The sequence below is a fragment of the Thermobia domestica genome, chromosome 8 (assembly GCF_964235325.1).
Source record: "Thermobia domestica chromosome 8, izTheDome1.hap1.1, whole genome shotgun sequence".
Lineage (NCBI taxonomy): Eukaryota > Metazoa > Arthropoda > Insecta > Zygentoma > Lepismatidae > Thermobia > Thermobia domestica.
The window spans coordinates 231,177,902-231,195,933 of NC_137461.1; the positions used below are offsets into that span (position 1 = coordinate 231,177,902).

At 34.9% G+C, this 18,032-nt stretch overlaps 1 protein-coding gene across 2 annotated transcripts in view; it reads left to right on the plus strand.

Moving 5' to 3' along the window:
• The window catches only part of LOC145693484 (RCC1 and BTB domain-containing protein 1-like), a 170,300-nt gene that overhangs the window by 62,538 nt on the left and 89,730 nt on the right, over positions 1-18,032 (plus strand). For both annotated transcript variants that reach the window (XR_014132793.1, XM_081769526.1), the window contains exon 9: positions 9,004-9,128. Coding sequence is in view for 1 of the 2 variants with exons in the window: in XM_081769526.1 (XP_081625652.1) it covers positions 9,004-9,128 (125 nt within the window). In the remaining variant the exon portion in view is untranslated. The remainder of the gene's footprint in view (positions 1-9,003; positions 9,129-18,032) is intronic.

The window sequence follows — 18,032 nt, forward strand, 5'->3', positions numbered from 1 at the left end:
ATCCAAAGATAAAATTGCAGTATTTCATCCTTTGTTTTAATTATTGCACTACATGTTGACGTATTAACTTTGTCATAGATTTGATATACCGGTAAATAGTACAGAACCAGTGAGATTTGCTTTTGCATCTAAACAGGCTAAATGAATTGTGTAATATAGAACTTACTAGCTGTATGCACCAGTCGTTGCCGGGTATTAATCTAGAACCTGGATAAGAAGAATAATTACCTGTCATTGCCCAGCATTGATTCAGAACCTGGATAAAATGAAAGGTAAACGAACATTTTTATTCCATTTCTCGTGTGTCAACCATGTGCTATTATTTAAGCCCGCAGAAGAAAGAAATAATGTGGATTACATATATAAAAATCGTTAGAAATAACGAAAGAAGAAACGTGCATAACTTTTGACTTCCCGACTCCTTCCCTTAAGCCAAATGTCGAGAAAAAAGAAACTACTTCGTAGGCAATAATATCTAGTAAAAACCTATCCTGCGTACCAAATTTGGTGGCTGTAGGTAGTAGTTCTTTCTGTGTGAAATTCCATCCACACTCACGTTAGTTTATGTATAAATATAGATATGTTCGGCAAGCGAAAGGTGGGATTTGTTTTTCCACCTGTCTAACGATGAGATATTTCTGGAGTATTACAATACTAGCTGAAATGCCCGTTGTTCGCACGGAAAGATTAATGCTTATGCGAAATTTTTGAAAGTAAAAAAATGCGTGAAATATATAACGATGAGCTGTGCCTTCCCCCATCTATTCTAGGGCCAGCTAACAGGTAAAACGTTTGGTTTTCCTACATTACAGTCAATAAGCTTCACTGTACATATACGTACTTTAAATTTTCATGGCTTCAGTCCCACTTGCCTCCGTCAATGTAGAAAGTCTCAAAACGACTTTGTACGCGATTAGATCTGATGAAAATCTATGTATGTACAAAATTCGATGGCTCTAGTGAAGTCCTTTCTATGCAGAAATGACAGGTATACATACACACACACGTTCTTTTATATATTAACTCGCTGAAATACCCGTTGTTGGCAAGGGGAACATAGGTTTATGGAAAATATTTAAGCCTTTTTTTTTTTTTTGTTAGGATACGGATTTCAATCAAAGTTCAATTTTAAAAACTCATAATATGTATACTAGGGTGGTCCTTATTTATATGGGGAAAAATAAATTTAGGAATTTCCTTGGACTCACCCCCTAAAATGGTTCCATATGGGACAAAATTAAGCCAGGAGAAAAATTAGATCCATTGAATAATTTTAAATGGTGCCCCAAACGACCTAAAATTTTGAATGCGTTTACAATACATAGTATATGGGGAAAAGCTAGAATAAACTCTTGTAATTTATAAACGGCTTAAGGGAATGAAAAGATATCTTGGATAATGGAACTAGAGGAAATGACCAACCTAATTTTGTATAGCATTATTATGGCGGCCATATTGAAGTCCGCCATCTTGAATTCAGGTCAAAATTTTCAAATAGGAAGAGGGTCATGTTACATATCATTTTGAGGTGGCGTTTTCCCAGAAGCACAAATCTCGTATTGTTTTCAAGCTACCAATAATCTTGTAAGAGTTATTACGTGTGAAAAACGAAATGCTTCGATGTAATGTTATTTTATTGTAGTTATGGACCACAGATTTGTAAGAATTTTGGAAGTATTTTACATAAACTGGAAACAAACTGCTAGAGAAAGTTAAATCTTTGTTTCCCCATGAACTACCAATAAGTTTTTCCATCAAGATGATTCATAGACCATTATGAGGAAAAAGAAAAAATATAACATGGAAGAAATTGAAATATCCCTTATTTATGTAGTACTGTAGCTTTGGGGTAAGTTTTCAATAGGTTTGGAACGTCCGGTCCAGATGCAAACGAAACACAACACTTGTCAAATACACATTTTAAAACCAATTCATAAATGTAGTGTCTACAAGGAAGGTATAGAAGATCATTTTGGAGCATCTGCTCTAGCAGAATGAAAGCACCGTTCACACGACACATATTGCAAGGAATAGTGTGACAACAAACTGCCTGCACGAACTTTACCAAGTTCCATTCTTCAAGCTAATGAACTGTAGTAGAAATAATATGTTTGTTCTCCTCTTCATGATGACAAACTAAGAACACCAATTAGCCTCTCATGAGCATCTCCTGTAATAAATATTGATAACCCGTCGATAGTCTCTCTACCAGTCAAATTCGACAGTAGTTTTCCTACTCTAACGCACTTGATGCACTCCGAAATTGTTTTTGTGGTCTTATGCAACTTCGTTACGGATTTTCTCTCAGCATCGATGCATATTTATTGCTAGTTCCTTTACATTATGGCCTAATGTTTCTGCCGTCGCTGTCACAATATGTATTCTCGTTCTATCAGTGGACTTGTATCGATCAAGAGCAGCAACCTGTCTTGGAGTTTTAAAATTAGTTTTTCCCCTTTTACATCTCTTGCAGGGTCCGGGCGCACACAGGCACATATTTACATTTTATCGTACATACTCAACTGGGTTTTCCTCTTCATTTCTTGAAATGCTTACCTCCGTGTATTTTGGTGTAAAATTCATACAAATCATTTTCAGAAGTGCATTTTTCTTTTGTGTTCCTCTTTCTAATGAAGCCGCGCATATCCCTCTTGTTCTTTTCGAGCCAAATTCATGTCTTTACATTTGGTTGTGTAAGAGTTATTACTTGTGAAAAAGAGAAATATTTTCACAGGTAATAATTCTTAGACGACTAAGGCTATCTTTAAAATAGTGCCAGATTTGTGTTTCTGGTGAAACGCCACCTCAAAACGATATGTCACATGACCCTCTTCCTATTTGAAAATTTTGATCTGAATCCAAGATGGCGGACTTCAAGATGGCCGCTGTGACAATACTATACAACATTGGGTGTGTTTCTTCCTCTAGTTCCATTGTCCAGGGTATTTTTGCGTTCCCTTAAGCCATTTCTGAATTACAAGATTTTATTCCAGATTTTTCCCATACATTATGTACTGTAATCGGATTCAAAATTTTAGGTCGCTTGGGACACCATTTAATATTATTCAATGAAGTTAATTTTTCTCCTTCCTTAATTTAGTCCCATATGGAACCATTTTAGGGGGTGAGTTCAAAGAAATTAGGAAATCAAAAGTTAAGGACCACCCTAATGTATACTCTCTTTAGAGATAAATTTTGAACTCCCCTACCACGTACGATACAAACATTAATCAATGTGACATGATAGAAAAACCTTGAGGCAGGAACTATCTTCCAAGATTAATTTTAAGCGAATAAACTGTTTTCTGTAATGCACTCACAAACAACAGAGTCTATATCATTATAGTGAAAAATATAGAAATTGCTCATTCCCTCCTCCCCCTTAAAACCGGAATTTGGGAAAATACTGGGTCACTTGTTCTCTTATTCGCAACTAGTAATTTGTATTTGAGATGCTCGGGAGATACTCTCTTTCTTGCAATAATTTAAAATCCCATTCTTCTTTAGGATACGTACTTTAATCAAAGTAGTAGTAGCTCGAGGTAGATACTAAATATGTTCCAAAATGAATTTCAAAGTTTTATGGCATTTCTTCATATGATCACAAACAACAGACAACTTCGCTTTCAGTCCGGAGGAGAAAGCTAGAAATTAACCCTTACTTATGAAAACTAAAATTTTTATAATCGCTTAGACACGTGTCCACTTATTTTTAATGAGAAGTTTATATGCGTGTTTCATCTCTCTAACTTCAGGGATTTACGTGGTACTTTATTCTGGACAAAACAATAGAATTCCCTAACCTCTCTTAGCCTAGATATTTAAAAAAAAAAAAAAAAAACTGTCTTATTCGCTGTTCTCGTAACAAGAGGAGTTTTCTGTCCGAATCGGACGTTTCTAGATACTAGTATGGGTTGACACAGATAGAAAATGCAGGTGGTTTACAGGTTCCTGTGAAACATGTATAAACAGGCATATTTTTGCAGGCGCCTGTACATGCGCCTGAAAATGGAACACTTTTAAACGCATGAGACAAGTACCGATTTTTTTCACGATCATTGCATGTTCATATCACGGAAACAGGTAGTTCTCATGTTGATAGGGTTGCAACCTTGCAACGTGAAAAATGCATGTAAACAACATGTAGAGAGTGGAAAGACATGTACGTAACTGGCATATTCCATGTAGTTGACATATACCTTACCTCATGAGGATCTAACGACAGCTGCTTTTCATTTGATAAAAATGTAATTGACATGTTAAATACATGGGAAATACAGGTGTTAGCGTATTACTGGCGTGTTAGCGGAATATACATATAAAGTACATCGCATTAAGTACTATACATGTCTCAGGACCGTGAATATGTGCGTGACAAACTGGAGACTTGGTGCTTGAATATTACATGTTTCCTACACCTGTAACATTAATGATTCACTGCAATCAACCTTGTTCATTGCTTGCACCTGTTTAACCCATTTATTGGCAATCATGATCATTGCATTTTCCGTTTACCTGCACATTGCCTGTACATTGCATATAGGTGGGTTCACACTTCGCATCTGCACGGAGATAATACAGGCAATGTATTCAGTTGTAATCCCATGTATTATACATGTGTCAGGACCTTGCATAGTGAATGTCGAATTGGAGACTTGTGCCTGAATATTGTATGTCTCCTATGCCTATAACGTGAATGTTTAGCTCCAGTCCACCTTGTTCTCCACACGTATCTGTTTAATCCATTTATTGGCAATCATGATCATAGCATGTTCCCGTTCACCTGTATATTGCCTGTACAATGCACCCGTTCACCTGTATATTGCCTGTACACTGCACGTAGGGAAGTTATACACTTAGTATGTACACGAAAATTATAAATGTAAAATAACATATTTTACATCATGCGTTTTCCATGCTATACGCAAATACATGGTATTTACAGTACATGTAACGCGAATGTCACACATGTATATTGATAAACAGACACCTTTCTTGTACTTTTCATTCTTACTGTATTGCGAATGTTATCAACAATCCATTCAAGGAACTTTACATGCACATATTCCCTCCATTTACTTGCATGTGAGTGACTACGTGTACATTGCATGTTCTCATTTTAATGTACAGGCTCTATACAACGCGTGTTTCCGTGCAAAATTTCTAACAGAAGTTTAATACTTTTTCGACATGCATATTACCTGAAGACAAAGTGCCTGTAATATTTTCTTTACATGTGTTTTCGCCGAAACAGGCGCCTGTATAATGCCTGTCAAAATCTCACAGACTTACAGGCAGTTCCATGTACAAAACACGGCATGTTTCCTCAAAAATTTTCATAATAGGAATCAATTTCATTCTCCCATATAATAGTACATATTGCCTCTTTCCCTTCCTTTCAGGAGTGGAATTTTCGAAAACTGATATATGTTTTTCCCTTATTTTTAATTAAGAATTTATATAACGAATTTCACATTCTCAACTTAAGCGAATCCTTTCATTAAACATTTTCTGAGTGAATAATTGGGAAACATGATATTATACAATTTGTTCCTCGCATTCCCTTTAGAAGTAGAATTTCTGCACGCTGAAATACATATTTTTAAAATTATTTTTATTTAAGAGTTTATATACTGATTTTCACATCTTCAACTTACGTGAATTCTCACCATGGGCACTTTCTCAATAAAGAGAGGGAAATTTGATATTTTACGTAGTAATGGCAATCTTCACCCAGTGAGAAGCGGAATTTTCCAAATTGCTGAAACACGTGTCCGATTGTTTGTATTTAAGAGTTTATATACCGAATTTCACGTCTGTAACTTAAACGAATCCCCACATATGGCACTTTGTGTATAGATAAAGGGAAATTTCAGTATTATAGAAATATCGCCTCTTACCGTCTCTTAGGAGCGAAATTTTCAATACCGCTGAAACACGTATTCTCTTGTTTTTAGTTAAGAGTGGATAAACCGAATTTCACGCCTCCAACTTAAGCCAGCCCCCACGTCTTTCAACTTGTGAATAAATAAAGGGAATGTTCAGTATTATTGAAATTGTCTCCTTTTAGCGCCGTAGGAGCGAAATGTTCTAAAATATTTAAACACAATATTCTCTTATTTTTATTTAAGAGTTTATACCGAATTTCACATCTTCAACTGAAATGAATTTCACATTACGGAGTGAAATTTGGATATTATAGTAATGATTCTTCTTTTTCCTTTAGAAGTGGAATTTTCAAACAAGTTAAGACATGTATTCTCTTATTTTTATTTAAAAGTTTATATACCGAACTTTTCATCTTGAACTTAAGCGAATGTCCACATTGGACACTTTGTGAATAAATAAAGGGAAATTTCAGTATTATAGAAATTGGCCCTGTTTCCCCCAGGAGCAAAATTTTCGAAAACACTGAAACACGTCCCTTATTTTATGTAAGATTGTATATGTCAGATGTCACATCTTCAACTTAAGCGAATCTCCATGTTTGTTACTTTGTTAAAATAAAGAGAAATTTCAATATTATTGAAATTGCCCTCACTTTTCACCTTTAGAGCGGAATTATTAGAAACGCTGAAATACGTATTTCCTCGTTTTCAGTTAAGTCTATATACCGAATTTTAGGTCTCTAACATAAGCGAATCCTAATTTTTTTTTTTTTTTTTTTTTTTTTTTTTTTTTTTTTAACAAAGGAAAGTGTAAGTACTTTAAAAATTATCCCCTTTCCACCCTATGGAGCGGAATTTTCGAAAACGCTGAAACATTTCCTTTATTTCTAGTGAGAGGTTCATATATTGAGTTCCATCTCTCTAACGCTAGAGGTTCGTGAAATACAATATTGTATGGGAAATTTTGAACCTACCTAAGGATGGATATTTCCAAAAGTCCATTATCCCTTACTTTCGTAACAAAAGGAATACTCTTACCAAATTTCACGGTAATACGTATAGCAGTGCGACTTGAGCGATGATGAGTCACACACTTCTACTCTTTTATATAATAGTGTAAATTATTTTGCATCTACTGATATTAGTTCTTATATAGTACTTAAAATGCCTTCTCTATAAATTTATTTTATAATATAACCATGAAGATAAACATAATAATATTATACAAAGGACGTTCAATAAGTTTTAGTTGCAATATGATGATGAAATTTTAGGTAAACATACTTGGATCCTTTGGCTTCAAAACGGTAATAATTGTTGTTTCCTATTGCCCATAGGTAAACATAATGGACACTGAAGACATCAGGATCTGACAACGATGGGTAATGAAATCTGTTCAAAACAGGTCATGAATCAACTACATCAATTCATAGGAAGTTGCTTCCGGTTTATTGGGATCCCATATTGGACCGTGGCAGTTTTCAACGTTGGTTGCAGCGGTTTCAAAAACCTAGACTTTCTAGATTAGACAGAAAGTTATAGCCTCCTCTCTCTATGATCAGTTCGGTGTTATTTTCGCAGACTTCTTAGAACATGGCTTTACAATTAAAAAGAAGCTTTAGTCTTCGCCACTGGATAGGGTACGGCGTGCTCGCCAGACCAAGAGACCGAAGCTGATAAGTAATGTCATTAAACTCCATCATGACAATGCCAAGCCTCATATAGCCATAATGACAAAGCAGAAAATCATAAAAATGGAATGGGAAGTCTTCTCTCAGTCTCCCTATAGTCCGGACTTGACTCCTTCTGATTTCTTTCAGTTTGTTAGTTTGAAGACCCACCTGTGAGAAAGAAACATTCGACAGTGACAAGGGCTTCATTTCTTGTGTGAAACAGTGGTGTAAAAGTCAGCCACCTGAATTTTACTAAAATGCAGTAAAGGCATGGAAAGAACGTCGAACGAGATGCGTCACAGCAAATGGAGGCTACATTGAGTGATATAGTCCTGTAACTAAAGGATCAAAGTATGTCCACCTAAAATTTCATCATGATATTGCAACTGATAACTATATTAAAACCATCTGTGCAAAACTTATTGAAAACCCCTTGTACATGTATATGCAGTTACTTTGCATATTGCTTGTTTGCATACAGTCCTGAGCCTAATTAGTACTGTTAAATTTGAAAATTAGTTGTTATTTAATTATAACGAATGTAATAGTTTGTTAGTGAAGAGTTACTACAATAAATTAATCGGTATACTTCAGCAGGAACAGTAAATATTTTATACATATTATTATCGATTGTTCTGGTTAAGACAAGCTAACGTAAACATGTACGTAAATTTCAATACATTCGAAGGTAAAAATATGTTTGAAACTTGGACATGTAAATATATTAGGAGATATTAAACAACAGTAGTTGGCTGTTTGACTTACAAATACATTACAGACACACACGCAAAATGAAATGCCAACATATAGAAATAGTAATAAAGGAAAAAGTCTTTAAAGAAGGTATGAATCCTTATAGCTAAGGGAATATCTTATAAAAATGATAGAGCTTTTCTTTCCAGATCTTTCTTCCTAAGACAATTTGATAACACAAGATTCCTAGTCAAGTGAATATCGCTTATATCGCACAATACACAATGAAACGAAATGGAAATGCATATGAAGCTTTTCTTAAAATTTATTATTATTATTATTATTATTATTATTATTATTATTATTATTATTATTATTAATATTATTATTATTATTATTATTATTATTATTATTATATTCAAATAGCTAATAAATATTAACAGTAAGTGACATTTTTGTGTTTATTCTCTAACAGATTTTTTTTCTTTTGTTCTGTACTTGTACACAATTAAGAATCCGAATGTACTGTCAATTTGGTATTTTTATAATAGAGGTAATCGATATAACTGTCTAGTGTTCGGTTTGTGAAGTAATCAGAAATATTTCCAGCAGGAACAAAGTTACACTTTCTCTCCACTTCTAGAAATCGAATATTACTAATAGCTATTAAAATATGTACTGAACCTGATTAAGTCCTCTATAGGTAAACCTTTTGGATTAAATGTGTATTTTCTTTCTATTTTAAACAGTCGAGCAGTGATCTGACAATTAAAGTGAAGGGACAACCAATATATGTGCATAGAGCTGTTCTCAAGATTAGGTGTGAACATTTTCGATCAATGTTTCAAGACCATTGGGAAGAATCGAATAAAAAGTAAGTCTTGATATTATGGCACCATTACTTAACTGTAAAATTATTATTGTGTGGTCACTTAGGTTCCCTTTTTTTGTTTGAAGAGTGACACTCGGATAGAGAAAAATATGGATTGACAGAATTCAAAATTAGTGATACAGTTGTACGAGGAGCTACCCAAAATTTCGTATATTCTCCCCATAAAATAAAATTTTAAAAAATTAAAAATTAAAAAAAAAAAAAACTTAAATCCTAATTTCCACCATCACCTCAGGCTCGCATGCAGACATTTCAGATTTTCCAATTGTTGGAAGCATTGCTAGACGTCTGCCCGCTGTATTGTGGTTAGAAAATTATTGTGATTCCATTGGATTTCTTCGATAGGTTAAAACGTCACCCTTTCAACTGGAATTCCATTTTCGGGAGAGAGAAATCACAACTGGTTCGATTTCTGGTGAGGGCATTCGGTGGAAAGTGTAGAAAGCTTTCTAACGCCAGTCATCCTGAATGAAGTTTCCCTGGTTTTTTTCTTGTACACCAGGCAAATGCCGGGGTGATACCTCACTTATAGATCCTTTGCCGCTTCCTTCGTTCTCCAATCCTTCCTTCTCTTTCCCCGGATAGTATGCTCGCCGAGGGACATCATCCCTAGAGGAACGAGTTTTTCGCAATGCGCGATAAAACGAAATGCGTCAGAATTAAGTAATTTTCAGTTTCTTGACGTTTTATGATATTCTGTGTGTATTTTCATTGGTTTCCGTTGCGCGGTAAAACGTGAAATTGGCAGTTCTGCGAGAAATTTCTAACAATATGCGAAATAACGCGAAATTTTAAAAATACGTTTTCATTAATATAAAAACGTTAGTTTTCCGTGACGGGGCGGTAGAGCGTGGTATGAACGGTGCATTTTGGGTGATTCGGACACTACTGTAGAAGATATGTTGCGCGTCAGCTATTACCATTGCAGCTGGATGGGGAGTTCCGAAGTGATGATTGTTTAAAGTTTGTTGTAAGTGCACCTACATATGTGTGGCTTCCAACAATCAATGCCAATTTCGAGAGGTCTTTTTTTTTAAGTGTGGACTGATGATAAGTGACAAACGTACAGAAATGGAGGAGGAAAATGTGGAAACATGTACCATGCTTATGTTTAATTCTTAAATGTAACTTGTGCCTATGTGTTTTCAGAAGACAGCAAAATTTTCCTACTCATTGCAAGTTTAGTTACTGATTTTCCTTCCGTTTGATTAAAAATAATTTTCTATAAGTGAAATTTACAATGTCAAGTGAAATAGTCAGTGTGTTCTACTTTTAGGTAATTAATGATATATTTCTGTAGTGATCTATGAATAAAAGGAACAATTGTAAAAATGCCAGGGAATATCTTTTCCACAAGAGCTACAGAATGCGAAACTTTATTTGGAAAATGCGACAAAACGCGAAATATGCAAAACGAAACGCGAAATTTTCAAATTCTTGGTGCGAAAAACTCGTGCCCGCTAACCATCCCTCATACGTGACTGTCTAAATGGCCATAGGTGCCGAAAGCCCAGAAATCTAAGTCCTAAATGATAAATCACAATGGGTAGGTCAGACGAGTGGGATTGGTGGAAGATAGTGGTCATGTTGATTTTGGATAGGAGTTCCTTACACCGAAATTTCGCTGCAATTGGTTTCATATTCAGTTAATCCACTAGCATGCGTAGACATGTTCCGGATGACAAGTCAGTTTTATTACTAGCATCATAGATTGTCTGGCTTCTGTCCTCAAATATCACTTCACGCTCTTTCGCGATCGTTTCCGAAGTAGTGTATGATGACAGTCTACCCGGATGTCTGTCATTCTTCATAGCCTTCAAGCCGTCTTTGAAATGCTTAAAACCACTCAAATATTCTTGCTTGGCTTAAAAATTATTCACCAAAAACCATCGTTTCGTGAGCATTCGGTGGTTTCAACTACAGTTTGTTCATCTTGAAACATTACTTTGCTCCTTCACGTCGAAATTCGCAGACAGCAGAACAAAACCAGCAGAAATTAAGATATGCGTGCATTTATGACAGTGCCACTTGGCAGATTGTCAGTTAAAAAACACTAAACAATAACTAGTAGCAGAAGTTGTTACTGCTGCTTTGGTTAGAATATTAAAATTCTCCGAAATTGTGAGTAGCACCTCGTATGTAATTTAAAAAAAAAAATAAAAAAAAATAAAAAAACCAATAAGTATATATAAAGCAGGGTGGCGAGAAACCTGGAAACTCAGGGAATTCGAGAAGACCGGGAATTGTCTGGGACTTTTGTCAAGAGTCAGGGAATTTCAAAGAATTAGACTTTTTAAATGTTTAAAATGAAAATTCTATGATTTCAGATGTAATTGATTTTTTTTTTAATTATTGCGAACTTCAAACTTAAAACTTTTCTATGCTTTCAATTAATGCAATAATGTTATGTTTTGTACCTGTACGCATTATCTTTTGCTTTTGCGTGCAGTGGAATATCATATTGGTGAAGCATTCACAGAAAATGCAGTTGAATCAACAATCCAATAGTAAATTCGTTAGTTTCTGGTTCTGCTTAATCACAGTTTCAGTTTTGAAATACCGTTACCTGTGTTTGAGTTTTATGTTTTCAAGTTTTTTGTTCGCAGAGAGAGTTATTTCGAAAGTGCTTATGAGTTTACGAAAAATAGATAAAGTTGCATATTAGTGTATGAGTTAGGTCAATACCTAGTTGATAGCCGGACTAATTTCTTCGGACTCTCGATATTTAAATATGGGATATGTCTATTGATGCGGGTTAATCCATCTAAAATGATTTAAAAAAAAAAAAAAAAAAAAAAAAAAGTTGGTTGCTCGACCATTCTTAAAAATTGATATTTAATCCAGTTGTTTGCATCATGTTTTGAGACTTCAAAACTGTGTTTACAATATGATTATCTGAAACGATTTCCCAGTGGCGGCCATGTGTGTTTTGTTGGCGCGAGCCTACTTCCACGATTGTAAGGGTTAACAAAACGTTCATTACGAAAAACAGTGCTTGGTCTAGAAAGATAAAACACAAATAATTTGATTGGTAATGGATCGAAGTAAAAACTAGGCCTATAGGTATTTACCTATGTTTCTCCTTTCTATGAGAAACTTACAAGTAAAAGTAAACATCAATATCGGTGCAGTTTCACGTTTTGTAATGTTTTGTAAGTAGGAAGGAGCGGTATACATAGTTTGATTTAGTTTGTGATATAAAGAGATATGTCAGTAGTTTTACCAGAAAAAATAGTGATTGTGATCTACTTACCCTCATGTTTTTATGATTGTGTTAAAATCCAGATTTTGTCGGAAAACCCGAAGTTTAGGTTCAAATAACTCGGATGAGGCTAGGGATAAAAATCTCAAATTAGCACAGGATGTAGTACTGTTGTATATGTTTATGCCAAATAAAAGACATTCTTGTGTATTTTACTACTACAAAAGGTATAGTCTCTCAAAAATGAAACATATTTCGTTGCAGTGATATCGTTTTGACACACCGAAGAAGGGCTATGTAGGGGGTTACTTGTCTTCAGAGCACGTTGATATGCTGTATACTTGTTCTGTATGTTGTGTATTGATCAATATTGGAACAATAATTATGTTTTTGTGTATTTTCCTATTCCCAGCACTTAAATATACGGAGATTAAACAATACTAATAACCAGTGTTTCATTCAAAAACAATGTTCGGGGGGGGGGGGGGTCCTTCTTACAAAACATTACAAAACGTGAAATTGCACCGATATTGATGTTTACTTTTACTTGTAAGTTTCTCATAGAAAGGAGAAACATAGGTAAATACTTATAAGCCTAGTTTTTACTTCGATCGATTAAATTATTTTTGTTTTATCCTTCTAGACCAAGCACTGTTTTCGTAATGAAGGTTTTTGTTAACCCTTACAATCGTGAAAGTAGACGCGCGCCACGAAACAAACATGGCCGCCACTGGGAAACCGCTTCAGATAAACATACGTAAGTTTCATAATTTTCAAAAATGGTCGAGCAATTACCCCTGGATCACTTCAAATGGATTGACCCATACCAACGTGTACTTTCTACTTTCTGCTTATAATGCAATATTAATTGTTATTCATTTGTAGCTACATATTTAATCATTTTCCATTAATAGTTAGACATTTGTACTGATATGTTAATGATGATGCGTGTCACAAGATTTTTTCTTTTTCTTTAATATTGTTTATTTTCAGTTTCAAAATATTCTGACATTAAAAGTGTTGCTTGAGTTTGCGTCAATACAAAATGTTCAAAGTATTATAAAACAAGATCCCTTCAGACAAGACGTAAAAATATTTTGTAATTAAAATGCAGCTTTTGAGAAGGGAAGCAAAAACTGTTCTGGACGTTGGAGGTGTGCGATGGAAACACTCCTGCTACTACCCCTTTCCAAACATATGTAATAAAAACTTGATTTCTTTATTTAGCAATTCGCAGTGAAGGAAAAAACAAAGGAACTGTTAGAATTCGCGATTCAAATTATCGTTAAATAATAAGTCATGTGTTTTCAGTACACTGTAAAAGTAACAGAGTTTCATGATATGCAATTCCTGTTTTAATACTGACATCTTCATACCTTTGTTGTAAAAGGAAAAATTGTAAATGCGATCTCGATCATGTTGACATTGTTCCTGTTTTTTTATCTTATTTTTCGCTAAAATTCGTGGGTTTTGGAAATAGGGAGCAAATTGGTTCGTTCCTATCACAATATTGCGAGCGGTGATTATATTCAATGAGAAAAAGCGGAAAGGCTATTACTCACCGCAAAAAAATATGTAGCAGAATTTTCTTCTACATGCAACTGGTAGCGCTTTCGGAAGATGCTACTTCCTTCATCAGCCTGTGGTAGACTTCAAAAAGGATAAAAAACATGAAGGATGGTTAAGAAATGGTTAAAAGTTAGGATATATAAGAAACAAATCTTCTGTCAAACATTAAAACACACGGGAATAGAAACTCACTAACATTATACACCTAGGTAAAGTAGCATCTTCCGAAAGCGCTACCTGTTGCATGTAGAAGAAAATTCTGCTTTTTTTTTTTTTTCGGTGAGTAATAGCCTTTCCGGTTTTTCTCATCGGTTCGTTCTTGTTAACGGTTGATTATCACGTGGTACATTGAATGAAGGAAACAGATCCAAGGGATCGAGAATGTTTCAGTTCTCCGGGTTTGAAATATTTTACATGTTGATACTGAAATACAAATTTGGTGGGATAGTTGGTAAAGCGTGCATCAAAATTCCTGCGTCGAAACCATGGGTACGCAATATTAGCTTTGTGGTAAATAAGCACTGAGTGGTGAGATTTCTGGAGGTTCTCCCATTTCCTCCCCTATTCGCCTTTCTTTAGTTCTTACATCGTTAACATAGAAATTACTATTTCGTTTGTGCGACGTTAAACTAATGATTTAATGTGGAGTATAAATGTTGTGCAACGAGCTTTCGTCTGTCAATAACCGTAAAGCGTCTTCGGTAATTGTAATGATTGACTTTTTTCATCCGTATAATAATGTTCTGGGGCAAGATTTTATATTTTTTCAGGAGGAAGTTGTTCTTTGTTCGCTTTCTAGCATGAGAATTTAATTTACTTTCGTAATAGTTTTCGTTATTGGAAAATAGACTTTTGTAAATACCCAAATGTGCGAAACTAATAGTTAATTCAAATTAATAGAGACTTGGGAATGAGTATAGATGCTTTATTATCGTGTACTAAGAGCGCGATCGTGTTTCATTTTTTACGTGTTTTAGTTCATTTTATTTCTTACCTTAGAAACTCGAGAATACTGAAATGCCTGAACACAAAGGATGACTGTCCCAAGAAAGAAAAGAAGTAGAAAATGAAAGTTGATTTGATACAGTGGATCGAAACAGCGTACGTGGCAAAAGAAAAATAGTTTATACAATTGAGCATAACAGGCTTTTATTTACTACAGCATATTGTTCTATAGAAAGACAATCGAGAAGCGGGGTGTGTGGGGGTACATAGTAATAGCTTTCTGCTGGTTTAGCTTGGTTGTTTAGGTTGTAGAGGGAGGATCGAAAGTGAAGAGGTGTAATTGTGTTCGGTTCTTGTTGTATCCAGTGTTCCTATGCAGGAACAAGCATCTCAGTTTCTAAGTATTCCAAGATCACTTTCATTTTTTCTTGACTGTTAGGTAATTTTTTTAATCATGAATTCTAGAAGTACCAGGTGACAAATTTTCCGCTTGCTACAGCTTTTGCCGGCTGAGTAACATTGCATGGCGAGCGGTAACTAGTCATATTAAAGGTAAAAAAAAAAAAAATATGCAAATGATTACGTCTGTCTCAATATTAAGAACAGTTAATTCCTTTCTGAATTAAGAAAACAAGTTAATACGTTCTTACTTGGAGAAGTGTGATCCTGTTTGCACCTCTCATCTGTACAGAAGTTAAAGGTTTCTGGGGATGTTGTGTACTCAAATATGGATTCTGCGATGTAAGTCGGTATGTGTTCGAGGACGAAACAAAGTAGTTTACAGAGATTCTTTGAAAAAAAAAAAAAAAAAGAATTACTATGGTGTATTCAAAGTGTAATGACGTACATCAATGCTCACTGCTGCTAAAGATGTCAGAGTATTTAAACTTATTCCAGACTGAGATTGCCAGGAAAATGCAGAGTCCATGTGACAAAATAGCATACACTTTCGTTTTTTGGTTATTAACACCAGACTTAAAAAGTGGACTAATTCAGTTGTTAAGAAGACATAAATGTGCGGTTGTAGAGTATTGTTAAGGGACAAGTCTGCACGCGTTATTTGACATCGGCGTTTTTAAGAAATTCTGCAACTTCTGACCTAGTTGCTTTCAAAGAGAAGCATTCACCGTTGAACTTAAAAGCCCCGCCAAGTGATCTTTGTGGTGGACAAACACCGTGTGCGTGGGTTTTTCTCGGGGTTCTCTCGTTTCCTCCCACTTCCTTCATTCCACCATTTCATTCATTACTTATCATCACCGTCTCCTTTAGACTAACTGGCATAACCATGGGACGTAAAACTCAAAGATTTCATTTCATTTTTAAAAAAATATGATTTAAATCTCGATGGATGACCCCATTATAAACTTTCTATGTCAGTATACTTTCAAGTCAAATATCAAGACGTCGTCAAATGGACCTTAATACTTGATACAGGAACTTGTGGGTTACTTACTTTGCATGGAACATTTACGGTTGCGGTTGAGACAACGAACTGGAGAATCTTTGAATTTCTAAAAGCTCTGCATAACTTATTTAATGATGTTCCAGCACACTGGCAGAGTACACCTATAGAGACTCAGAAAAATATTTCAGTGAAGTTTTGTCCTGTGTTGTGAAAATAGCAGTCTTGCTCAGCGAGCCATTTGACATATATCCGTATCTTCTGTTGTATATTCAAGGTATATTAGGAAGGATAAGAAAATTCCAGCTCTTCTAGGTGTCAGTTCATGTCATATATGCTTTAAGAAGATAAAATACTTATTCCTAAAGTTACATTTTTTAAAGCAATTGCTTCAGAAAGAGAACCTTTCCGTGTTTCAGATTGACGTTCCTCTCAGTCTATTTCCTTACAATACTTTATCGGATTTATTAAAAAATATAATGCAAAAATTTGTAAGATCATAAGCTTTTAGTTGTTCAAACTTCCTGTCAAAAACGTTGACATTGGTTTTTGCTACTCTTACTGCTTTTAAGAGACGTCAACCAATAACGGGTTTGGACATTTTGGATTTTCACCGAAATTGCTAGAAGTGTTTACAGAAATTTTCTTAAACTTTTAAGAGAAAACACCTTTTAACTGTAAATTAACTAGAGCTCTTTCCTGTTTGGATCTTAATGTTTCTGCAGGGTCTGATGTTCTAGTGAATCGCATGAAGTCTCTTTTAGCTGAACGAATTGAAAATAATTGGTTAGGTGGCGAAAGGACAGATGGAGTTGTGAGGCAGTTCAAAGAGCTTTGTTCGAATCCAGATTGTGAAACATTATAAGTCAGTATTCTAGATTATGATCAGCGTTTGAATGACTTTTGGCTAAATCATTATAATTTGGATACTTCAGAACGCAGTGATTTAAGAGATGTTAAAATGGTTTTGATTTCCCTCGTAAAAATTCAAACCTAGAAAGAGAATATTTATTGAATATAAGTGCAGGTTCAATAAATCAATGATGAGAGGAAGAGGAAAAGAAATAGAAAGACGTTGAAGACAGGAAAATAAAGATCATTCTGATTGACCGTGAAGCTAAGACGACTAAAATAACGGACGATATGCACAATATTGATGAGAAAATAAAGCATTTGGAGGAGAACTACATAATACTATTTTTTTTTCTTTCTAAAGATATGTCGTTAATATAGACAGTTAGTTTTATGTACATATATCCTTTCTTTTTCGGTAAGTGTCTCACTGTGATTTTTACCTTTCATATGTGACGAAACTTTCATTATGTGACTCAGGACCGTATTGCAACCCAGGGGCCTACCAGGAAGGTACTTTCTAGAGAACCCACTCACATGTACATACTACTCCCTCCGCGACAATAAAAGAGTCCGGGAGTGTCAATCGGATCGAGTTTTCATTTTTTGTTTCAGGACTCCATAACCAAGGGGGCCGCAATAATTGTAAAAAATTACTGAAAACATTTTTACCATAAGAGTTTAAAACTCATGACATGAGTCATTCCTATATAATTCATGAACCTTTTTGAACATGTTGAGAGAGAGATCATCATGGAAGTTTTTGATAGGGTCCCCTTGCATTTTCCTGCTCCAGGGCTCCCAATGGTCTTAATCAGCTCCTGCATATTTTCTATACGGAAAACAACGGTGTTGTAAAATATAAATTATTATTGAGTTTCAAGTCATGGCATCATTTGAGATTTCAATTTAGCTG